This window comes from Enhydra lutris, unplaced genomic scaffold (assembly GCF_002288905.1).
Source record: "Enhydra lutris kenyoni isolate GAN:26980312 unplaced genomic scaffold, ASM228890v2 scaffoldscaffold72, whole genome shotgun sequence".
NCBI classification, from domain to species: Eukaryota; Metazoa; Chordata; class Mammalia; order Carnivora; family Mustelidae; genus Enhydra; species Enhydra lutris.
Genome location: NW_019154156.1, coordinates 4,832,939 through 4,859,990, shown reverse-complemented (window position 1 = coordinate 4,859,990; position 27,052 = coordinate 4,832,939). Strand labels below are relative to the sequence as shown.

The 27,052-nt window shown below is 39.1% G+C and overlaps 1 protein-coding gene across 5 annotated transcripts in view; it reads right to left on the bottom strand.

The window, feature by feature from the left end:
• LOC111159947 (aryl hydrocarbon receptor nuclear translocator like 2) overlaps positions 1–27,052 on the bottom strand; it is a 107,042-nt gene that overhangs the window by 55,547 nt on the left and 24,443 nt on the right. For 4 of the 5 annotated variants that reach the window (XM_022522648.1, XM_022522652.1, XM_022522649.1 and 1 more), the window contains exons 2-3: positions 12,209–12,359; positions 10,385–10,486 (exon numbers count right to left, since the gene is read on the bottom strand). In XM_022522648.1, the coding sequence (XP_022378356.1) occupies positions 10,385–10,486; positions 12,209–12,359 (253 nt within the window). The remainder of the gene's footprint in view (positions 1–10,384; positions 10,487–12,208; positions 12,360–27,052) is intronic. The other variant, XM_022522650.1, reaches the window with a different exon arrangement.

Sequence of the window (27,052 nt, the reverse complement as noted above, 5' to 3'; positions counted from 1 at the left end):
ATAGCCTAAAAATGAATGAAAAGGAATTTATTTTGTTAAAATTTATTTTTTAATTAAAAATATCATTGAAAACTGGAAACTCTGGTCACTTGGCAATAATATTAATAGTCACAGTAGTGTATTCCCTAGCAGAATATGCCAAATGTCTATATGCGTGTGGGGCTATATATGTATATATACACACATGTGTGTATGTAAGATGTGTAGTTACCACCAGATCACTACTATAGCAGAATATACTGATGGTGACAGAATATGTTCCACATTAAAAAATGATGCAGGCTGAGTAGTTTTTAAAACATATTTTAAAAAATATATTTCCAAATGTATCAGAACAAACAAAAATAGACTCTTAAATACAGAGACCAAACTGGTGATTGCCAGAGGGGAGGTAGATGAGGGGATGGGCAAAATAGGTGGAGGGAATTAAGAGGTACAAAATTCCAGTTATAAGTAAGTCACAGGTGGGGTGCCTGGGTGGCTGGGTGGGTTAAAGCCTCTGCATTCGGCTCAGGTCATGATCCCAGCGTCCTGGGATCGAGCCCCACATAGGGCTCCCTGCTTGGTGGAGAGACTGCTTCCTCCTCTCTCTCTCTGCCTGCTTCTCTGCCTACTTGTGATCTCTGTCAGTCAAATAAATAAATAGAATCTTAAAAAAATAAATAAGTCACAGGAATGAAAAGTATAGCGTAGGGAGTATAGTCAAGAATATTGTAATAACATTATATCCTGATAGATGGTAAGTACATATATCATAGTGAGCACTGAGTCCTTTGTGGAATTTGTGTGTTGCACACACAAATCTAACAGTGTCAACTGAACTACAAAGGGAAAAAAAAAAAACTCAAGAAATGGTGAAATCCAAACCTACTGTACTTATGAAATCCAAACATACTATTATTTAATGGTCTCTGGTAGAACAGAGAAAAGGCACGATCATATATTAGCCAAACAATTCATTTCTTGTTTGCAGCATAAACCTAGGTAAGTGCAAATGCAATCAAAACATTCTCCAGATTTGCTCCTTTTCATGCCTTCCTCTTTTTAAAACCTTCTTCCTTTGGTTTCTGAGATACTACCCTACTTCAGAGCCATGTCTTCTCACATTTGGGGTAGGATATCCTTCCTCCTTTTACAGTGTTTAGGCCTGAGTCCCCCCAGAGTATATCCTCAGTCCCCAAATCTTCCCACTCTCTACACTTCCCCCAGTGACCGCATCCATGCCAATCACTGCAATGGCTTCCTGAACATTAGAAATGTGTGAATCTCTATCTCCAGACCAGGTGTCACCCCTAAGTACCAGGTCCTCATATCCAACTGCCCGGTTGAAGAACTGAGAATTACCATGTTCTCATTGTGTCCAAAACTGAATTCACCATCTATCCCTTGATCTCAGCATATAACATCCTCGACATAGGTAACCAACTCAGAAAATTTGGACTCTTCCTGTATGCCTGCTCTCCTTAACCAACAATCATGAATTCTCTTTTAAACTTCTCATAACATGCCCTTCCCTTTCCATCCCCTGCTGTCCAGGACCTTACTCTCTTAGACCAATGCTCAGAAAACAATCCCTGGCAAAACTTCTCAGCTATTTTCTCTGCCTCCTGGGTTTCCCCCCTTCAGCCCATCCTCCATGTTGTTTCCCAAGTGATTCTTTGAACATAGAAGTCTGTAGCACTTCCCACCTGGTAGGGTAGCTATATTCTTTTTAAAAATGGACAATAACAAATATCAGCAATATGGAGAAACTGCATCCTTCACACATTGCTGGTGGGAATGTATATGCTGGTGTAATGTAAATGTAATGCTGGTGGGTACAGCCACTGTCAAAAACAGTTTTTGTGCCTCCTCAAAAACTAAACATAGGATTACCATATGACCCAGAAAGTCTCCTGAGTATATACCAAAAAGAATTTAAAGCAAGGACCCAAACACATACTGGTACATCAACATTCATAACAGCATTATTCACAGTAGCCAAAAGATAGGAACAACCTAAATGTCCACCAGCAGATGAATGGATAAACAAAATGTGATATATAGCAACCCCTGTGCAGAGTACCCCAGAACCCCTCCCTGGCAGGCATGTACCCTGCCTCAGCTCCAGCCGACACCCCTCCAAGGCACTATCTCTACAGAGAGTCCTAGAACATACCTGTTTGCACCCACTTCAGATATCCTACCAGGACACCTTCTGTACAAAGAACTCAAGGGTCTCCTGGTCTACACACTGCTTTAGCTCCAGCCACTCCACTGGGGCACCCCTGCAAATAGTACCCCAGAAATCCCAGCTTCCCTTCACCTCAGCCATCCTTCCAGAGTGCCCTCAGTGTATAGAACCTGGAACTTTGCAACACACAGTTGGGATAGGGCGCCCACTCCACAGAGAGCCCTGGAATCCCCTGGCATACACCCACTTCAGCTTCACCTGTCCTGCCAGGGTGCCCTCTGTGTGGAGAGCTCCAGGATACCCTGAATAATACCCACGTCAGCGTCAGCTACACTGCCAAGGTTCCCTCTAGGTGTAGAGCCTCAGGACACCCCAGCATGCACCCACTCTAGCTTTAACTATCCTGCCAGGGCACCTGCTGCAGGAAGGCCCAGGGACCACACTGACCTGTATCCACTTCAGCTATCCTGCCACAATGCCTACTATGTGGAGAGTCCTGAGACACCCAACCCATGCCAGCCACATCTCCAGCCAGTGAAAGTCGCCAAGTGCACCAAGCCTTCCTTCAAATTCAGAAGTTGTTATTCTGCTTAATTCATAGAAACAAACATGGGGAGTCAGGCAAAATGCGGAGACAGAAATATGCTCCAAAAGAAAGAACAAGACAAAACCTCAGAGAAAGGAGCTAAATGAAATGGAGATAAACAATATGCCTGATAAAGAATTTAAAGTAATGATCATAAAGCTGCTCACTAGGCTGGAGAAGAGTGCGTGAACTTCACAGCGAGACTTTCAATAAATAAAAAATGTAAAAAAGAACCAATCAGAGCTGAATAATACAGTAACTGAAATAAAAAAATACTTTAGAGAGAATCAATAGTAGATTAGAGGATGCAGAATATATCAGCGATATGGAAAAACAGGCTAATGAAAAGCATACAAGCTGAATGACAGAAGGAGAAAATAATAAACAAATGAAGGTTGATTAAGAGAGCTCTTAGACAGCAGTAAGTGAAAAAACATTCCCATTACAGGGAACCTAGAAGCAGCAGCAAGAGAGAAAGGAAAATATGTATTTGAAGAAGTAATGGGTGAAAATTTCCCTACCATAGGAAGGAAATAGATACCTAGTTTCAAGAAGCACAGAGTTCTAAGCAAGATGAACCCAAGGAGGTCCAAACCAAGACACATAATAATTAAAATGCCGAAGGTTAAAGATAAAGCAAGACTTTGGATGCACCTGGCTGGCTCGGTCAGTACAGCATACTACTCTTGATCTTAGGGTTGTGAGTTCAAACCCCACATTAGACATACAGCCTACTTAAAAAATATATAAAGAGAGACTTTTAAAGGTAGCAAGAGAGAAGCAAAAATTTACCTACAAGAAAAACCCTATAAGGCTATCAGCCGAGTTTTCAGCAGAAACTTTGTAGGTCGAAAGAAAGTGGCATGATATATTCAAAGTACTGATGGAAAAAACTTACAAGCAGGAATACTCTACCTGGCAAGGGTATCATTCAGAATTGAAATTCCCCCCAAAATGATTTTTTACCACTGAACTAGCCTTACAAGAAATGTTAATGGAACTTTTTTAAGTGGAAAAGAAGTGGTCATAATTAGACGTCAGAAAATTATGAATAAAGACAGAAAATATGACAGCACATACATAAAACATGAAGGAAAGGGTGAAATAAGGGTTATTTTTTTTTCTGGATGTGTTTGAATTTAAATGACTATCAACTTAGAGTGCCATATACTTAGGATGTGATATATGAACCTCATGGTAGCACAAAACCTGTAATAGACACCAAAAAAGGAAAAAGAAAGCCAAATATAATGCTACAGAAACTCAATCAATCTCAAAAAAAAAAAAAGAACAAGAGAAGAACTACAAAAACAACCAGAAAAAAAAAAAGAAAGAAATGGCAATAAGTTCATACCTATCAATAATTAAATTTAAATGGCCTAAATGCTATAACCAAAAGATATAAGGTGGCAGAAATAAATAAAAAAAAAACAAATGCTGTCTACAAAAGACTCCCCTCAGACCTAAAAACACATATAGACTGAAAGTAAAACTATAGAAAAAATATTCCATGCAAATGGAAGTGGGGGGAAATACATCCAGGGTAGCAATACTTGTATCAGACAAAATAGACTTTAAAATAAAGACTGTAACAAGACTCAAAGAAGGCCATTATGTATTGATAAAGGGATCAATCCAAAAAGAGGATAGAACAATTGCAAATATCCATGCATCCAACATAGAAGCACCTAAATACAGAAAGTGAACATTAATGAACATAGAGAAACTGACAGTAATACAATAATGACAGAGGACTTTAACACCCCCACTTACATCAATGGGCATTTCATCCAGGCAGAAAATCAAAGAAACAGTGGCTTTGAACAACACATTAGACCAGATGGACTTAACACACACATATATAGAACATTCCAACTAAAAGTAACAGAACACACATTCTTTTTAAGTGCACATGAAACATTCTGCAGAATACACCAGATATTAGGTCACAAAACAAGTCTCAATAAATTAAGAAGACTGATATCCATACCATGCATCTTTTCCAACCACAATTGTATGAAACTAGACATCAAGCACGAAAAAAACCCTAAAAACCCCATAAACACATGGAGGCTAAACAACAATGCGTCAACAAAAAAATCAAAGAAAAAATTAAAAAATACATAGAGAAAAATGAAGATACAATACTCCAAAATCTTTGGAATATAGCAAAAGCAATTCTTTTTTTTTTTTTTTAAAGATTTTATTTATCCATTTGACAGACAGAGATCACAAGTAGGCAGAGAGGCAGGCAGAGAGAGAGAGGGAAGCAGGCTTCCTGCTGAGCAGAGAGCCCAATGCGGGACTCGATCCCAGGACCCTGAGATCATGACCTGAGCCGAAGGCAGCGGCCTAACCCACTGAACCACCCAGGCGCCCAGCAAAAGCAATTCTAAGGAAGGAAATATATAACCATACAGGCCTAACTCCAAAAAAAAAAAAAAAGAAAGAAAACAAAGAAAAAAGCTCAATCTAACCATACATCTAAAAGAACTAGAAAAAGAGACACAAAGCCCAAGATGAGTAGAAGGAAGGAAATAATAAAGATCAGAGGAGAAATAAATGATGTAGAGACTGAAAATTTAAGAAAAAAAATCAATAAAACCAAGAGCTAGTTCTTTGAAAAGATAAACAAAATTGATAAACCCTTAGCCAGACTCATCAAGGAAAAAAAAAGGGGGGGCAAATAAATAAAATTAGAAACAAAGGAGGAAAACTAAGAACAGTACAGAAATATGGAAGGATTATAAGAAAATACTACAAAAATCACATAACAAAAATTAGACAAGCTAGAGGAAATAAATTCCTAGAAACATACAATATTCTAAAACTGAATCAAGAAGAAATAGAACATCTAAACAGACCAATTACTAGTGATAAAATTGAATTGGTAATAGAAAAATATCCAGGGTACCTGCGTGGCTCAGTTGGTTGAGCATCTGACTCCTGATTTCAGCTCAGGTCATGATCTCACAGTTGTGAGACTGAGCTGAGCATTGAGCCTTCTTAGGATTCTCTCTCTCCCTCTCTGCACCCCGAATCCACTCACACTCTCTTTAAACGAAAAAAATAAAAAATAAATAAAAGTGCAGGACCTGATGGATTCCCAGGTGAATTCTAAATAGTCAAAGAAGAGTTAGTACCTATTGTCCTCAATCTATTCCAAAAAATAGGAGAGCTTCCAAATACATTCCATGAGACTAGCATTACCCTGATACCAAAACCAAAGACACCATACACACACACACACACACACCAACTACAAGCCAATATCTCTGATGAACATAGATTCAAAAATCCTCAACAAAATATTAGCAAATCACATTCAACGATACATTAAAAATATCATTTACCATGATCAAACAGATTTATTCTGGGGATGCAAGGATGGGTCAATATTTGCAAATCGACCAACATGATACACCATATCAACAAAATGAAGAATAAAAATCATAATCTTCTCAAGGCACCTGGGTGGCTAAGTCAGTTAAACATCCAACTCTTAATTTGGGCTCAGATCATGATCTCAGGGTCCTGGGATCAAGCTCTGTGTAGAGTTCCCTGCTCGGTGGGGACTCTGCTTGTCTCCCTCTCACTTTGCCTCTTCCCCTGCTAATACTCTCAATTTCTCTAAATAAGTCTTTTTTTTTTTTAATCACGATTTTCTCAATAGATTTAAAAAAAAAGTATTTGACAAAATTGAACACCGATTCATGATGAAAATTCTCAACAAAGTGGGTTTAGAGGGAACATATCTCAACATAATATAGGCCATAAGTGAAAAAACCACAGTCAACATCATACTTAGTGATGAAGGACTAAGAGATTTTCCACTAAGATCAGGGACAACACAAGGATGTCCACTCACCACTTTTATTCAAGATGGTGTTGGAAGTCCTAGTCAGAGCAATCAGACTAGAAAAAGAAATAAGAGGCAATCATATCAGTAAGGAAGAAGTGAAACTGTCACTATTTGCAGACATGATTCTACATATAGAAAACCCCAAAGACTCCATCAAAAAACTATTAAAACTAGTAAATTCAGTAAAGTTGCAGGATGCAAAATTAATATACTGAAATTCACTGCATTTTTTTTTGCATTTTTATACACTAATAACAAACTAGCAGAAAGAGATTTTAAGTGAACACTCCCATTTACAATTTCACCAAAAAGACTAAAATACCTAGGAATAAACTTAACCAAGGTGGTGAGAGATGGATGCTCTGGAAATTGTAAAGACTTTGATGAAAGAAACTAAAGGAGACACAAATAAATGGAAAGATACTCTGTGTTCATGGAATTAATATTGTTATATGCAACGAATGAATCATTGAACATCACACCAAAAACTAACGATGGACTATATGTTGGCCAATTGAATTTAAATTAAAAAAAATATCCCTTCTATCCAAGACAATGTAAAGATTCAATGCAATCCCTATCAAAATACCAAGAGCATTGGGGCACCTGGGTGGCTCAGTGGGTTAAGCCTCTGCCTTCGGCTCAGGTCATGATCTCAGGATCCTGGGATCAAGTCCCGCATCAGGCTCTCTGCTCAGCAGGGAGCCTGCTTCCCCCTCTCCCTCTGCTGTTCCCCCCACTTGTGCTCTCTCTCCTTCTCTCACTCTCTGTCAAATAAATAAATTAAAAAAAAAAAAAAAGGAAAAAATATACCAAGAGCATTTTTCAGAACTACAACAAACAATCCTGCAATGGGTCTGGAACCACAAAAGACTCTGAATAGCCAAAGCAATCTTGAAAAAGAGCAAAACTGAAGGTATCACAGTTCCAGATTTCAAGATATGCTACAAAGCTATAGTAATCAAAACACTATGGTACTGGCACAAAAACAGACACACAGATCGAAGGGAAAGAATAAAGGGCCAGAAATAAACCCATCGCTACATGGTCAATTAATGTATGACAAAGGAGGCAAGACTATGCCATGGGCAAAAGAAAGTCTCTTCAATAAATAGTGCTGGGAAAACTGGAACACTTTCTAACACTATTTCACAAAAATAAACTCAAAATGGATGAAAGACCTATATGTGAGAACTGAAACCATAAAAATTCTAGAAGAGAACACAGGCAGTGATTTTTCTGATGTTGGCTGTAACAATATTTTTCTAGATATTCCTCCTAACACAAGTGAAACAAAAGCAAAAATAAGCTATTGGACCTATATTTTCAAAATTAAAAGCTTTTGTAAGGCTTTCATATAATAAGGCAACCTACTAAGGAGAAGATATTTTCAAATTCCATATCCAATAAGGTATTAATATCCAAAATAAAAAAGAACTTATACAACTCAACACCCGAAAAGCAAACAATCTGATTTAAAAATGGGCAGAGGTCCTGAATAGACATTTTCCCAAAGACATACAGATGGCCAATAGACACAAAAGAAGATGCTAATCACTAATCATCAGGAAAAGGCAAACCAAAACCATGAGATAACACTTTTCACCTATCAGAATAGCTGAAAACAAAGAGATGAGAAATAACAAGTGTTGGAGAGGATGTACCGAAAATGAAACCCTCGTGGTGAGGCTGTAAATTACTACAGCCACTGTGGAAAGCACTATGGATATGGATAATTTTATGGAAAAATTATCAGAAAAATTAAAAACAGAAATACCATATGATCCAAGAATCCCACTACTGGGTATTTACCCAAGAAAACCAAAGCACTAATTAAAAAAGATACATGCACCCCTATGTTTATTGCAACACTATTTATAGTAGCCAAGATATGGAAGCAACCTAAGGGTCCATCAATAGACAGAAGTAGTAGTACACATACACGCGCATGCGTGTATACACACACACACACACACGAATATTCCACAGCCATATAAAAGATGAGATCCTACCATTTGCAACATGGATGGTCCTACAGTGTATTAAGCTAAATGAAATGGTCAGACTGAGAAAGATAAAAGCCATATGATTTCATTCATGTGGCATCTAAAAAACAAATGAATAAACTAAAAGCAGAATCGGACCTATAAATACAGAGAATTAATGGCTTCCAGAGGGAAGGAGGGTGGGGAATGGGCAAAATGGTAAGGGGTGTGGGAGATATGGGTTTCCACTTATAGAATGAATAAGTCATGGGAATAAAAGTCACAGCACTGGGAATATTGTCAATGATACTGAAATTGTGGTATATGTGACAGACTGCAGCTATGTGGTAAGCATAGCATAATATATAGAGAAGTTGACTAGGCTGTACACCTGATATTAATGTGACATTGTTACAGAAATGTGGTATATACATACAATGGAATGTTAGCCATAAAAAGAATGAATTTCTGATATATGCTATAACGTACAGAAAACTTGAAAATATGTTAAGTGAAATAAACCAGACAAAAAAGGATAAACATTGTATGACCCTACTTATGTAAAATATCTAGAATAGGCAAAATCATAGAGCTAGAAAGTAGACTAGAGGTTACCAGGGACTGAAGGAAACAAGGTATGGAATATTATTATTTAATGCATATGGAGTTTCTAGTTGGGGGAATAAAAAAAAAAGTTTTGGAAATAGGCAGTAGTAATGGTTGTACAACATTGTGACTGTAACTAATGCCACTGAATTGTACGTTAAAAATGGTTGAAATGGCAATTTTTATGTTATATATATTTTACCAAATAAAAAAAGTCCAAAGGCCCACAATTTTTGTTTAAATGTAATTTGACAAGCTTAAAATCCTTGTGTTTTCCCAACTACATGCAAGATGATTTCTATATTCTTTAGTTCAACAGATCTCTTTGACCCAGTCCATGTTCATTTCCCAAGTCTCACAGCTCACCCACCTCTGAGTACAGCCTCTGCTCTATTGTGACAGCCACTTGTTTCCTGATGAGCAGGTGCTATTTCATATTCCATGCCCTATGCCTATGCACAGTTCTTCCTTCCACCTAAAGTACCTCCTCTACTCCTGCTCAGAATGGCTCACTTCCCTTCTTCATTTAAAACTTAGCTTAAATCAACCTCTGCAGGAAGCTGTCCTTCCCCCCTAATCCCAGTCTTATTTAAATGCCCAACTGTCCTTGTTGTCAGGGTATGTATTATGGCAGTTATCATAATGTGTAATACTTACCTGTTTCTTTCTCATTTGTACATGTTTCTTTTGTCTTTGTATTTCTCCCTCCTAGTCCACTGGGTGTCACAGAGTAGGTACTCAAGAAATATTTAATGACTATATTCCAGGGAATCTTCATCAATGACCCTTTAAAAGAATCAGCTCTCCCTTCAAACCAAGAGTGCTGCAGAAATGGCAAACATTCTCATACATTCTTCTTTGTTTAAAAATGCCCAATATTCTGGGGCTCCACCAATGAAATCAACTTCATGTCTACTGACTGGCTTTCATGCCCTGAGTCTCTGGAAAGGGTGCTATACAATCAGTACTTTGTAAAACGTATAAAGTACTTTGACATCCATCATTTCACTAGAGGAATGGAAAACAGTGGAATGAAAGGAGGATTGGGGCAGAATGGAGAAGCTCTAAGGCAGACAATGAGCAAATAAGTAGGATGTATATACTCTTCTGTCTACTGCCATTACGTGCTTTCTTTAAGTAAGGATTATGTCAAATGGAAGTCCAGGACTTACCTGCTGCTACGGGATGCTGATATTTCTATCCTTGTTGAAAGAAGATAGGTAAAAGGATTCTGAGAGAGCTTTTCCACCACTTTTTCTGTCATGATTCCTGACCTGGAAGGAAGGAGGTCTTGGGTCACCTCTACCCATACATGCTGGGAAATGGACAGCATGATTATCCTCATGTGCCACAAGTCCCCTACCCCATCCTGTTGCAGAGAGACAGGAAGCAGGATGTAATGAAGAAAGTACCACACTAACAGTCAGGAGTTCTAACTACTTGTGTAACATTAGGCAAGCCACTCGATATTCCTGCATCCGGGCTTCATTTTCTAAACTGTGGGCAACTGGCTAATCTTCAGTGTTGTCTCCTGCCAAAAAATCACTATCTGCCCATACTTTGCACATTTCCATTACTTCCCCTACCATGGACTCCACTTCCCATTCACTCCCCAAACCGCTGAAGGTCGCAGCCATGCCGGCTCTGGGGCATAAACCTGTCGCCTCTAGGACTCACACCTCCATTTCAGCAGCTCACAGTCTTATCTGGATACTAAAAAAGAACAACGGTGCTTATGATTCTGAAGAAAAAGAAAATAAAAAGGAACGGCAATCACTTCGAGCTTGAGCTGAGTGGGGACTACAAACTACTGATTCAGGATGTAAAACGGAAAACAGTTCTAGACCAGTCACTTGGTCAACTGTAGTTATTTATGAGCATTCACATTAGTAGAACAGTCTGAGAAAATACAGACAACCCAGAACAGTAAGTAACCTTCAGGTCATTTGTACGTGGCTTGGGAAGTGCACTGGTTCTTACATTTGAATAAACACTGATTCTGCTGTCTTGGGAGTTTTAACTAAATCAGAAAGTATATTGGAGAGAACAGTCTTAAAAAGAGCTGGTTGCTTCCAGTATGTCATCTTGTTCCCCTATTCAAAACTTTTCCCTTCCTTCATGGAGACCTATCATCAACTTTCTCATTTATGTAAAGTACCAGCCTAAAATGGAGTACTCTAGATCGTCATATTTACTTTGCCTTATCATTTTCACCATACAAACCCTAGATTTGGGGAGTTTATTAAAGAATATTTGGGGCTGCAAGCTGAGTTAAGCAATGAAAGTAAACAAGAAGAAAGCAAGTATCCTCAACATTGACTTTGTAATCTACTTGGCTTAATAAACATGGAAAACAAGAGTTTTATATGATTCAACTGACCACAGATGACCAAGAGTTGGTTACTATAACCAAGTGATGGATAAGGAAAGAAGCAACGTGGTATTTGTTAAGTGAAACACACAGAAAGATGTTCTCCTCATGGTTAAGCAATTCAGTTAGGAAGGTTAGTGTCGTGCTATAACCATAAATGTTAAGCAAATTAACCCTATGTTCCTATGTCTTTCAGACTCCAACTGACCCTCCTTAGATACCTAATAAGCTTCAAAGTTGGATGGAAAAGTTACAGATCAGTCAGTGACAGGTGGTGGTTGGTTGGGTGGATAAGTAATTGTCCCTATCCAAATGTTACCATGTAACATTTTCAAATTGATGATTTAAAAAGTAATCTTTTGGGGGCGTCTGGGTGGCTCAGTGGGTTAAAGCCTCTGCCTTCAGCTCGGGTCATGATCTCAGGGTCCTGGGATCGAGCCCCACGTTGGGCTCTTTGCTCAACAGGGAGCCTGCCTCCCTCTGCCCCTGCCTGCCTCTCTTGCCTACTTGTGATCTCTTTCAAACAAATAAATAAAATCTTTAATAAAAATAAAAATAAAAAGTAATCTTTTTTTCCCCCTTAGAATGAAAGATTTCATGGGCTTAAAGGAATAAATTCACTTACTGGGATGGGCCTGAGTCACTTCCTTTTCGTTTTCTTGGGAACTCTATCACATGGGGGCTGAGGGATCCAACAGCTGTTGGTTTTGTCCATGGGCTCATATGACTGGAAACCACAGGAGAAATGCACTGGTTCTCTTCAAGGAGTATTCTGTCTATGAGAGATAAAGCACAATAACACATCTATTTTTAACATCAACTTTGACTTTATACATATCCCTATCACACGCTTTAAGTGGTTTTTATCTTTATATTTTAAAAATATCAATTACAACATAACATAGAATGAAAGACAAACTATGAATACTCAAATACTAGTTAGAAATATATTTGTTAGTCCATATTTTTAAGCTTATTTCCACTGTTTATTGTAAAAAGATTGTAGAAAATAGGGAAAATGCAAAGAATAGAAAGGAAGGGGGAAATCATATATCACCAAATGATGTTACTATTTAGAGATTTCCCTTTAGAATTTTTTCCATAGTTGTCATTAAAGTAATTGAAATCATAGCATATGGTATATTCTACTTTATTTACAAATCACTGTGATAACTTTATAGTACTATTACAAATTCTTTGTGTCGTAGCTATGTAAACATTCTTTTTTAAAAGATTTTATTTATTTATGTATGTGTTTATTTATAGCAAGAGATTGATGTGCAAAAGCAGCAGGAGGAGCGAGGGAGAGGGAGAGAGAATCCCAAGCAGGCTCCCCACTTGGTATGGAGTGTGATGAGGGGCTTGAACACATGACTCCGAGATAATGACCTGAGCCAAAATCAAGAGTCAGCTGCTTAACTGACTGAGCCATCCGGGTGCCCTGCTACTTAAACATCCTTCTATTGTGACAATCTATGTTTCTTTCAACCATCACAAATATGTGTTGTGGTACATAAAGCTTTTCATTTACTGGTTATTTCATTGAGATGGCATCCCAGAATAACATCAAGGGATGTGAATATTTTTAACCCTAAATTGCAAAATATGATGATAAAATCCTTCTTGTATAAAGTGTGGTTTATTAAATGCTTTATAAAATATAAAAATAAGAATCATTGAACTAAAAATAACAGATATTCCAAAAGTAGGCCTCCCTGCGTAACTGTATTTCTCATATTAAAATGGATATAACTAGGTTAAAGATCATCTGTAACTTACAACATAGATTGAAAATATATAAGAAGTATTAACAAAGAGAATGCAATAAATTTACAAGAGTGGGAGATTTTTAACACCTCTCTAGCAGTACCTAACAGATCAAGCATTCAGAAACACTGATGTAGAAAATTTGATCCACACAATGGACGAGCTTGGAGTCATAGACATCTACAGTCCCCTACTCTTAGCCAGTTTCTGTTTGGCAGCACCAATGGAACATTTATAAAAACTGACAATATACTGGACAAAAAGCACGTCTTAACAGTTTCAAAAGAATGATATCCTGCATCAAACATTTACTGACTCAGTGTAATTATGCTAGACACCAGTAACAAAAAGATAATAGAAAATCCCTATATCTTCAAAAATTAAGAAATACACAAATAACTCATTCAAAGCAGAATTCATTAGCAATCAGGAAGATCCAAAGTAAACTACAGTGGCATCCCCATCCCACGGCTACAATGGAAAAGTTGTAGGACTCCAAGTGTAAGCGAAGATGTGAAGGAATGGGAAGTTTTCTGTTTTGCTGGTGGGAACATAAATTGCTACAACCGAAGCCACTTTTGTATTACCTAAAAAGTGGGATATTCATATAACATGTGATTCAGCATTCCAGTCCTAGGTACATAGATAAACTCCATGCATATTAAGAGACATGTACCAAAAAAATGCATTGGTAGCACTGCTTGTAACTGAAAAACAAAAATAAAAACCTGAGAAAACTGGAAGCTAAATTTCCTTCAATAGATGGTTTGTTTACTAAATGAAATACTAATGGCAGTTACAATGAATTAAGTACTGATATCAACATGGATGAATCTCAAAATAATAATTCTAGGCAAAAAAAAAGTCACAGCTAAAAACATACATCATGTTTTTCATTTTTAATTTTAAAAAATTGTTTTTTTGAGAGGGAAAGTGCACATGTGCACACAAACAAGGGGGAGGGGTAAGGGGGGAGGGAGAGAGAGAATCCCAAGCAGGCTCCACACCCAGTGCAGCCCAATATGGGGCTCCATCTCATGACCCTGAGATCATAACTTGAGCAGAAATCAATACCCCAAGGACTTAACCAACTGAGCTGCCCAGGCACCCAAAGCACATTTTAAAAAAAGATTTATATAAAGTTCAAAAATAAGTATAACTGATCAATATTTTTTAATAATATCTACAGAGGTTGCCACACTATACAGAAAAGTAAAGGAACAGTTAACACAAAATTCAGAATTCTCTTTGGGAAAAGAAAAGGAGCATCTGGATGCGATCAGTGAAGGACACACATGGGCTTCTAAGAATTCATGTTCTACTTAAGCCTGGTGTGAGTTCACAGATTTTTAAAATTCTTTAAACTACACATATAATTTCTACAGTCTTCTGTAAGTTACACTACATTTCACAATAAAGAAGTGAGGAGAATAATTTTATCCATGATTTTTGGCCACTTGGGAATTACGTTTCTAATTTTTGGTATTTGAAGACTTCTTGGCTTGGACTCTCTTAATGGGAACAATTCAGGATCAACAGATACCACATGAAATTAATTGTGATTTCAGCTTCCAGACTTTAATCCAATGGACTTTGAATGGCAGAATACCATCTGTCTCCACAGAAAAAAGTAGGGAGTTTCTTACAATAGATGACAAATCAATAGAAAAAATTCACCAACATTGAACCAGACTTCAACCTGGTATGTATACCAGACCCCTCCCACCCATCTCCAATCTTCCAACATACTCAAGCAAGCACACGGTTTCCCTCACATAAGTTCAAAACAAAAATAAAGATTTTTTTTGCCTCTCATTCTAGGAAGCATAATCTCCACATTTCAATCTTACTTCCTAACCTTTAAAATAAGAAATGGACCATCTTTAGACTGCAAAATAATGTTCTTTTCACAAAATCAAAACCTAAAGCTCTAAGGGCCTTTATTGTATGTTCCCTAATGGGGGGGGGAGTACTGCCCCCAAATTAGCTATGTTCCATCAAGTTTAAGTTTCCTATGTCAGTAGAAGGGTATTCAAAGCAGAAGGCTTTCTGTAAACAAAAGGAAAATATGGGTTAGTGGGACTAATTAGTTCTGGATGAAAAGATCTGTTCTTTGGAAACAATTCAGCCTTCATGTAATAGATTTTTATGTTAGAAGGTGACTCATAAGGAGTGAAGATTTCATTTTTAACTTCCCAATTTACTTTCAGCCTCCACAATTACTTATTTAGAAGATGAGACCATGTGTTAGGAATTGAAAGTTAATTTTGCTTTTATATAAGTCATTTTGAAGGTATATGCTTCAGTATTTTGATATTATCTTTCTTCATCAAGTTGCCACTTCTCAATGGTGAAGATATTAAATGTTATTTGTTTCCAGAAAAATAACTATTAATACATTTCTATAATACTATTATCCTACTTTAAAAAAAGTTTATCTTTGTATAGTTGACAAGCAATGTTACATTAGTCAATGGTATTATAACAGTACTGTATGGTGACAGACAGTAGCTACACTTACATTGAGCATAGAGTAATGTATAGAGATGTTGAATTACTAGGTTGTTCACCTGAAACTAGATTCCCTATGCTGCACCTTTCATTCCTATAACTTATTCATTCCATAACTGGAAGTCTGTATCTCCCACTCCTCTTTACCTATTTTGCCCATTCACCGACCTGCCTTCTCTCTGGCAACCTTCAGTTTGTTCTCTGTATTTATAGATCTGGTTTTGCTTTTTGTTTATTCACTTATTTTGTTTTCTAGATCCATAAGAGTGAAACTGTATGATATTTCTATTCCTCAATTTGACTTATTTCACTTATCATAATACTCTAGGTCTGTCCATGTTGTCACAGATGGCAAGATCTCATGCTTTTTTATGGCTGTGTGTGGTGAATATATATAGTCACCAAGTCTACCTTACCCACTCATTTATCAATGGATACTTAGGTTGTTTCTATATCTTAGCTATTGTAAATAATGCTGCAATAAACATAGGGGTGCATAGATCTCTTCAAACCAGTGTTTTCATTTTCTTTGGGTAAGCACCCACTATAGGAATTATTGTATCATAGGATATTTCTGTCTTTAATTTTTTCAGGAACCTCCACACTCTTTTCCACAGTGGCTGTACCAATTTATGTTCCCACCAACAGTGCACGAGGGTTCCTTTTTCTCCACACTCTCACCAACACTTTTTATTTTTTATTTTTTTTTTTAAAGATTTATTTATTTATTTGACAGACAGAGATCACAAGTAGGCAGAGAGGCAGGCAGAGAGGGGTGGGGGGAAGCAGGCTTCCCACTGAGGAGAGAGCCTGATGTGGGGCTTGATCCCAGGACCCTGGGATCATGACCTGAGCTGAAGGCAGAGGTTTTAACCCACTGAGCCACCCAGGTGCCCCAACACTTTTTATTTCTTGTCTTTTGATTTTAGCCATTCCTGACAGGTGTGAGGTGATATCTCATTTGGTTTTGATTTGCATTTCTTTCCCTGATGATTAGTGATATTGAGCATCTTTTCACATGTCTGTTGGCCATCTGGAGGTCTTTGGAAAAATGTCTGTTCAAGTCCTGTGGCAGTGCCAACAAGACTGACTCCATCTTTGGCCCTCCATCTTGTTCATGTTTGCACAATGACCTCTCTTAAGGCAGTGTGTTCTGGTCCCCTTGGAGATTTATATACATACCTTAGAGAGGGATGCCAAGACTGGGATGGTGAAAGGCTTGTTCTGGCCTCTCATGAATCTGTCAGAGATAACATAGTCTTCTTTCTTGATGCACAGGTGGTGCCACCAGATCTAATTAAAGGGTAGCTGTCAATTAAGTGCATGCAAGCCCTCTGAGGTACACGTGAACCCTATGATCCTACTACAGTGCCCTTCTGCATGTCCCCTCACTCTATAAAATCTGTGGACTAAGGGCTGGACTTTGTGAGAATAGCTATGCGGCTGCCAATATCCTCTGCCCGATATCCCAAGTCAGTCAGTTATGCTGAATAAAGCTCAGTGTAAACTCTACAGAGGGGCCGGCTTCATTTTCCAGTCTCACAGTGGCTTTTCAGTTTGGGGGATATTTTATGGTCCCTTCTCCACCTCCTAACAGGTTCTCTGCCCATTTTTTAATTGGATTGTTGGATTTTTTGACATAGAGTTGGGTAATACACATTATTTAGCTCAGTAAAATAATTCAGAACTTAGATTAAACAAAGATAGTATGCATGTCTTTTAAAAGGAGGCTTTGTGGTTTATTTAAAATGACATTGGCAGGGTACCTGGGTGGCTCAGATGGTAAGCATCAGCTCAGGTCATGATCTCCGAGTCCTGGGATCAAGACCCACACTGGGCTCCCTGCCCAGGGGGAGTCTGTTTCTCCCTCTCCCTGTGTCTCTCCCTGCTCATGCGGTCTCTCTCTCTCTATCTCTGTTTCAAATGAATAAATCAAATTAAACAAACAAATAAATAAAATGACATTAGCTGGGGCACCTGGGTGACTCAGTTGGCCAAGCATCTGCCTTCGGCTCAGGTCATGATCCCAGGGTCCTGGGATTGAGTCCCACATGAGGCTCCCTGCTCAGTGAGGCGCCTGCCTCTGCCTCTCCCTCTGCTGCTCCCCCTGCTTTCCTACTCATGCTTGCTCTCTCTCCTGCTGTCACATAAATAAATCTTAAAAAAAATAAATGAGCTGCTTGTTACTTTTAAAAAATAAATAAAATGACATTAGCATTACATCTCACTCCATTCTACATACATCTCCCTGGTGATGGTCATCAATGTAACAATATTTTAAAGGTCTGCCATTTAGTATCAGTTCCTCAAAGATGAAAATAAATTGTGGGAAATGAGCAGCTGCTTGGGAATTGTAAGCAGGGGAGAACAAGCAGTCATTTGATTTAGGCTCATAGTTACAAAGAGTTCAAATTTAGGATTTGACATTGTGCTTGAAAAAATATACATATACCCATACACATAAGCACACACACATTCACAGACAGGCATTGGCAAGATGGAAAAAATATACTTTTCATACAACTTATAAACTTTGTTCCACTACCAACTTTCATTGCAGTAGTGTGCTCTGTTAAAATTTATATAAAGTATAAATTAACCTATGAATAACTTTGTGTTAAAAACAATTTGTGCAATGTGAACATTTGCTTCTTAATTTCTGAGAATCCATGCCCTAAATCAGATTACCCAAATGATAATGTCTTACTTAACCTCAAGGTCAGGAATATTCAAATGTTGTTAATTGCCCCCCTAGTGTCCTTCTGCTGGTCCTGGATCCAATCAAGGATCACATGAAATATTTAAGGTCTGTTATGTGTCTTCAGTTTCCTTTAAATTGTAACATTTCCTCAGTCTTCTTTTGTCCTTGAGGTTTTTGAAGGATATTGGCCAGCTGTAGAGAATGTCACCCAGTTTTAGCTTGTCTAATATTTCCTCATAACTAAATTCAAGTTATGAAACTTTGTCAAGAATGCCACAAAAGGGATGCTGTGTCCTACTCAGTGCTAAATGCCCACACTTTTCTTTTTCTTTCTTTCTTTTTTTTTTTTTTTTGCCTCTGGGACTTTTTATTGCTTCACTGAGATCTGCTCTTCAGGATTCCAAAAGGTGTTCAGCTTTTAGACTCAACAGAAGAGGCAAGAAGAAGGTTTATGAGATCCGCTATAAGCTGCAATATGGATAGATTTGAGAACCCTATCATCTCTTATGCCCAAATCCTAGCACAGTGCCTAACACATAATAACAGGGTTTGTTGAAAGGATGAACTGCATTTCATTACCCCCAGAAATTCAAATGAGAAACTGTAAGAGATGTGAAATCCAAACTAACAGATTCACTCTCCTGGAATGCTGGAATGATAATGTTCCCACGATAAGGAATATGTGAGTCCCCAGTATACTTATTTCACAAATAGGCCCACTTCTGCTTCCTTCCATTACTTCATTTTTACCGTTTTTTCCCCCAGAGAGGGAAAAATATACTTGATTGTGTGTTGGAAAAAAGGTAATGTGTGATACAGGATTTGGCAGTCTGAAGTAGCTTTCTAGAACAACAAGCAGTAATTGTATAGGTTTGTGGTAATGCATTTCAAGAGAAAATAAAAAATTATTTATTACTAACATATTACTGTAAGATGCTTAGTCACATAATAGATAAAGTACTAATTGGTACTATTCAAGAACAAGACCATCTACATATAGTACTATACACAAATCATGAAAAGGCTTTTGCTCAGGAGAGATTAAAAATACTCTATTATTTCACAGTGTTTCGGTTTTAAGATTTTTATTTATTTATTTGACAGACAGAGATCACAAGTAGGCAGAGAGGCAGGCGGGGGTTGGGGGAGAGCAGGCTCCCTGCTGAGCAGAGAGCCAGATGCGGGGCTCAATCTCAGGACCCTGAGACCATGACCTGAGCCGAAAACAGAGGCTTTAGCCCACTGAGCCACCCGGGCGCCCCTATTTCACAGTATTTTTTAAGAGCCTAATGTAAGCTGCTGTCAAGAAGCTTATAATCCTGAATATGTTTGTGCACATGTAGGTCAGATTAGATCTAGAGACAGGTATGAGTTTACGCTACAAGACCACAGACAGAACAGCACCAAATTCTGTTTGGGGGAAGGGAGAACAACAGCATCTTTTCAGGCTAAGAGAACATCATGAACAGGTGGCAGAAGAAACACATTCAGTAAGATCCTATGTCACCATTAATGATGACATTCAGTTGTTGACTCAATGAATACATATCAGAGTCAAATTCTAGAAAATGCCCCTCCTGATGTAAATCTGATGGGTAAGATTGGACTTTTTCAAAGTAAATTTTACCTTCTTGCCTGTGAAACAAAACACACACTAAATTGACCTATATGACCAGAAACCGGACCCTAGAACATTATTCACCATGCAGAAATGGAGGTTGCCTAGAAGATTCAAAATAAGGATGAGGCTTAGATTCACTGAGATTTCATGAAAGTCCCTCAAGACTTATTTACCTCTCAATTTTTACTCTGCTTAGAAAAGGCAGGAAAGTCTCTCTCTCTGACCACCTTTCCTGAGTTGTCCATGCAAACAGTCCACTGAACCCAGAGGAAGAGCACCTATGTAGCGACACTCATCTCTGAAGCCAGCAAAATATCTTACTCAAAATAGGGGTAAAAAGGGGAGAGTAAGATACAGGAGCCTGAGTGTATCATTTTCTAAATTCCCATCTGTTCTCAGACAGAATGTGTCAACAGACCCTTTACACTGATACTATTTTTGCAAAGTATTCAATCTCAGACTCTAACACGTACCTTACGATTATAGAACAATTTCTCCCATGAAAACCTGGTTTTCCCATGTTCTCAGCCTCAGTGACCTTGGCAGAGGAGATTTTGAGCTTTGATTTAAAAGGATTTTTATGTGGGTCTACCTACAGAGACATGAAGGACATCATATAGATACCCAGACAATGCCCTGATAGAGATATTTTGTATCCACTAATAACCTGGCATCCGGTTTTTGCACGTCAAAAAAAAAAAAAAAAAAAAAAAAGACACTTAAGGTCTCTTACCATGCTAAGAGGGTTGTATTGGTGGCCTCTCCACTATGGCTTTCTGTTCGTTGGAAAGGAAAACATCTTTGGGGAATGGGTGTGGCTTGGATGAAGGAAGACAAAGAAGCAATTCTACGTTATCTTCTAGGAAAGTGTTTATTTTCTTGTAGCTCCATTCGGTTGCTGCTTTTGAAGCAAAAGCTTTACTTGGTATTTGCCCCTGGGAAAATTAGTGGGAAACAGCACAAGAGTGGAGCGGGAAGTTCAGTAGGGGTGCTCTGATGTCCTATCACTCTTCAGTTGCAGACCCAAGGGGAAGAGAGGACCCTGCACCCTTGCACCTCGATGCTACTTGAGTATCCTCCCGCAGCAATCCAGCCAGTGAGGAGCCCCTACACTGCCAGTCTCAGTTTACTCCAATGGACTGTTTATTTTTTTTAATTTTGTCTATTTATTTGTCAGAGAGAGCACACATGAGTGAAACAAGCAAGGGGAGCAGCAGGCAAAGGGAGAAGCAGACTCCCTATGGAGCAAGTAACCTGATGCAGGGCTCAATCCCAGGATGCTGGGATCATGACCTGAGCTGAGGGCAGACACTTAACTGACTGAGCCACCCAGGCACCCCTGGAGGACAAAAATTTTTTTCTTAGCGGCTATGGATGCTGTTATATGGATTGAATATGTGTGTGTGTGTGTGTGTGTCCCATTCATATGTTCAAATCTAATCCCCAATGTGATGGTATCTGGAGCTGGGGCCTTTGGGAAGTATTTCAGGTCTGAGGGTGGACCCTCTGTGAATGGAATCAGAGCCCTTACCCAGAGGCCAGAAAGCTAGTTCCAGACTCTGTAGGAACCCTCAGAATTCTAGTCGTCAGAACTGTGAGGAATAAACTGCTGCTGTTGATAAAGAATAACATAAAATAAAAATGGTATGTCTGAGTTTTATGACCATGGAAAACGCTTACGTAATGTTTATTTTGAAAAGCAGGATGAAAGACAGAGACTACGCAAAAACAAGAAACAAAGACAATGTATATGCAGGGGAGAAAAAAACCTGGAAGGAGACGCAGGGAAATATTTTCAGGTGTTTTGTCTGAATGGGCAATCAAAGGACTTTCTTCCTTTCTACTTTTCTGTATTGTTCCAAAACTGTAAGTATCGTGTCTTAACGTTTGTAAGACATGCATACATCTGAGAAAGAAAAAGGAGTGCATATATGGACTGCTGGGAACTAGCAAGTATGTCAATGCAGCTGGACACAGTATGAAACATTAGGAAATAAAGCTGGAAAAGTCATCGCACTAGTTCATGCAGGGCCCTGCGTGTTCCACTGAGGAGACACAGCTTTATTTCCAGGTAGCAGGGAGCTAATGAAGTTGCAGAGCACTGCATCTCAGCCCCCTTTGTTTCCTGGGCAGTCCTCACAAGGGAAGGGTACGTCTGTACTATCCTCACTACCGGGAGCTAGTCTTCCCAATAAAAGCTGAAAAAAACCCTTTTACTTTGGGATCAGGATCCCACATGTGGATCCACAACCACTCATCTCAGATACGATGTTAGAACATCACAGAAGGATCAATCTCTCCTTTTATTTTTTTGGAAAGATTTTAGATTTTATTTATTTATTTGAGAGACAGAACACAGAGGGAGACTGAGAGAGAGAAGCAGACTCCCCGCTGAGCAGGGGGCCAGATACGAGACTCAATCCCAGGACCCTGGGATCATGACCTGAGCTGAAGGCAGACGCTTAATGGCCTGAGCCACCCGGGTGTCCCTCAATCTCTCCTATACAGGGAGGACATTTTATTCTCTTGGCCTTGGTGTCAAAAGTAGCAAGGATATCTAAAAGGTAAGTCCCCAGGTTGCCTCTTAGGGGAAGGAGGTTCAGATATGGTGAGATATGTCCCAGGTAGAAGACCCTGGGACAAAGTCAAACTATGTCAGACTTCATAAACAGAAAGCCAATTTAGCCTTGTTCTGTCTGTTAATTTTTACTTTAAGACTCTCTTCCTTTGAGTTCCAAATGGTAAAGGGGAAACCATACTCTTCTAGGTTCTATGGACGTGGAGCTTTGCTGGCATGTGATTTTGTCCATGATTACACAATAGCTGGAGAATCGAAGCAGAGAAAACAGTTTCGTTTGCCCACAGTCAGTCACTTTCGAAGGAAGTATGCAGAAGGTCAAAGGACAAAGAAGTGATGTCCGTATTGTAGTGAAATGGTCCATCCCAGAGTACAGGCTGGGCAGGAAAGCAAGAGACCCCAAGAAGGAGCTGAAAGAACAGGCTGGTGTTTGGAATGTTTGTATAAGTGAGAGAGTCATCAAAATAGGACAGTATAATCGGCAGAGAGAAGTTCATATTTGGGGATTCATAGGTAAAGAATTTCCAGCTGATTCAAGTGTCTACAGAAGGTGTGCCCGAGGGGGTGCTGCAGGGAAGTGAAGACGAAGCATGTAGAAATGAGAAGAAAGACCAAAGTTACCTAGGATGACTGCAGGGAAGAGACAGGAGAGGAAGATGTCTAAGAATATACAGAGGTAACATCCCAGAGATAGATGATTAAAGTGAGGACAGAAGAGGATGAAAGGAACACAAAACCTAAATGAAAATAAGTAAGTGACCGTGGGGAATAATCTCTGAAAATGGCAAGGAGGCTCAAATAATGTCAACTTCCTCTCCTAGTTCTGAAATACACAAGCCAATGATTAGCTTCTACGACTCCCTGATCATCATTTCCTTCACATTCGGGCTGACCACATGACAAATAACCTGAGCACTACTGAAGTAGAAAAAGGGATACTTCTTCCCCCTATCAAACTGACCAATCCTGATAAGTTGTTATACTGGCAAAGGAGCCTTGGAGAAGATGAGGTAAGAAGAGGGAGACTGTCACAGTTTCATATACTTTTTGTGGGAATAACAATTGGTAGAACCATTCTGAAAGGCAATTGGAAAAGTTCTATCAAGGGACATGAAGATACTTCTGTCCTTTGACCCAGCAATTCTGTTTCTTTGAGTTTATGTTTAAATTATTAAAGATATACATAAAATTATAAGATTTACATAAAGACTTTTGTACATAGAAATTTATTAAACTACTTCAACTGTGTAAACGTGAAAACCTAAAGGTATCAACAAACAAGGGAACTAAAAAACTAAGTGTAATCATGGGATGGACTATTATAGAGCCCTCGTTTTTTTAAAATAAAGATTGTAGAGAGAGAGAGAAAGAGCGTGAGTACAGGGACTGGCAGAGGGAGAGAATCCCAAGTAGGCTCCCTGCTGAACATAGAGCCCAACACGGGGCTCTCTCTCACGACCCCAAGATCATGACCTGAGCCGAAACCAAGGGTCAAACACTTAACCAACTGAGACACCAAGGCACCCTACAACTGCTATGCAGCCTTTAGATACGTTTCCAAATTATTTATGAAATGGTAAACACTATGTAGAATATTAACTTGATGTTTTTTGTCCTTGTTTTAAAATACAGTATATTAATAGGAAAAATTTGGGGTAAAGCCAACAGATCAAGAAATGATGCCAACAAAATGGTAGACTATTAAGTTCCCATGGGGCATGCTATACCATAGGGAAAGTAGGGGGCATGTGGGGGAAGCATAAGGGTCAGTCAGGTGGAAGAGGGAGAGAGGGTATCAGTGGACAAGAGCCATTATTGTGTGTGTGTGAGAGAGAGAGAGAATGTGTGTGTGTGTGTGTGTGTGTGTGTGTGTGTGTGTGTGTGTGAAAGAAAAGGGGGGCAGGCTAAAGAGGCTTAGGATTGGCTAGTTTGAGTAATTTCAGCAGACGGTGGACAAAGCGACTGTCTCTAGTTGTCTGTTTACCTGGCCCAGGAAAATGAGGACAGCTGGATAGTAGCCTAGAGTGTGAGATGCCAAAAAAAAAAAAAAAAAAAAGAGGTATTTGGGGTACAGCCTCTGGACTAGTTGGTTTAAATTTGAAAAGTGCACTCACAGGCAAGTTGCTTATTATCTCTAGAACTGGGTTAAATCCTGGGAAAAGCAGGATCAATATCGCAAAGCATCAGAATACAGAAAATAAAAATTATGGTTAAAACATTTATATTTTAGTTTAAAATTTGAAAATAAAAATTTTCAAATTTTCTACAATTAACACATATTTTTTTAATTCAGAAAAAATAAATATACCACGAAAATACTGTGTCATTCACAAGCCTGGGGCATTTCTTTGAAAGGATAAATTTATATTGATACTAAAGAGTCATGGATGCAGACCGCCTTATATATTTTTTTAAAGATATATTTATTTTAGAGAAGGATAGAGAGTGAGAAAGCACGTGAGTGGGTGTGGGGGCATAGGAAGCAGACTGGGGCTCCATCTCAGGACCCTAAAATCACAACCTGAGCCGAAATCAAGAGTCCCATGCCCAACTGACTGAGACACCCAGGTGCCCCACCTTATATATTGTTTTTTTAAATCCAAAGAACAGGGGCGCCTGGGTGGCTCAGCTGGTTAAGCATCCAACTCTTGGTTTCAGCTCAAGTCATGATCTCAGGGTCATGAAATCGAGCCCTATGTCGAGCTCTGCACTGGGTGTGGAGCCTGCTTAAGATTCTCTCTCTCCCTCTCTCTCTAGAAAAAATAAAATAAAAATAAAAAAACAAACATGACCTGCTGATACCGTGAACTTTACGTTGCTGAAGATAAGAGAACACACAGCCACTTTCACAGATCATTTAATGTTTTCTAAAGAGAAGGAACAGGGAGTTTCTAATCAAATGCACAGGATCCCAGAACGACCCTTGTCCTAAACTGTGTGTGAAAGAGAGATCTGTTGGCAAGGAATTCAAGAGAGTTAAGAAGCAGCTTTCCACAGGAGTCCCCTGCCTAGAGAGGATCCCTCTGTGGATGAGGGGGAGGGGTAAGTACAGATTTCAGAAAGCGGCAGCCACCCGGCTTTGAACACAGCTACAAGCCACACTGGATAACTGATCCAAAGCATTAGTGAGATGCCAGGTTTAATGCTTTCTAGGAACTGTGGCAACACAGTCCATGAAGGGCCCTTGTTTGTGCCTGGGAACAGCCCTGCTCCACCAAAGGCACCTGCTTGTCCATGGAGAGTGACAACTTGTACTGTTTTCTAAGGACTCTGCTAAGGGAAGAACTTCCAGACTGTATGGACTTCATAAAATATCCAGCAAGGCACATCAGCCTCCGTCCTTCCCTCTAGGTCTGCCTAAGATTCTTTCCCTCTCCCCTGCCCCTCCCACCTCTAAAACAAATAAATCTTTAAAAAAAACAAAAACAACAAAAAAAAGAATGAGATAAATGTTGAAGCCTTTTAGAATCTGTGAAGCTTTGTTGGATGGATGTCAGGTCATGTACTACTTACTTATGTGAGGTGCATATAATGGGCTCATGGCAAGGTATGAGAACCCAGTGGACACATATGTACACCCATCTCCGCCCTCCCGCATGGTCAGATTGAATTATGTGATACATAACTAAAGCCAAGTCAAATTCATGGTCAGGTTGACTGCAGAGCTGTGTTAAATCAGAAATAAACAGTATCAGAGGAGAACCTGGGTGGCTCTCTCAGTTAAGTGACCAGGTCTTGATCACAGGGTTGTGAGTTCAAGCTCCTTGTTGGGCTCCATGCTGGGTGTGGAGCCTACTTAAAAAAAAAAAAAAAAAGAAAAGAAAAGAAAAGAAAAAAGAAATACAGTGCCAGATAATTCAGATTTCCACATGAAAATCCTTACCTAATCAGTAAAAAATAAATTTCTCCCACCCCTTTCAAAAAGGGTAATGTGAGACATTAATCAAAAATCATATACATAATTCAGAACTGTGATGACTGCTGGAATTAAAAGCTGTGTGCTCTGAGAGACTATTTGATATGCAAACCATGAGTGGTGTGATTATTGCACAAAACAGATGTAAGTACTTCTCTCTATTGCTCAAACTCTAGCGGTGGTTCCCCACTGAATTGAAGATGCCATGTAACAGGGAGTCATGCAGAGCACAGCACAGTCTCTCTACTGGCCTCATCCCCTGCTGCCCTCTCATTCATGAGCCAGGCGAGGGCCACAGAACCCTAGGTGATGCTCCCTAGTCATAATGCAGTCCCTCAGGGTTCTGCCTCCCTGGGCCTCTTTGTCCCTTGTCTG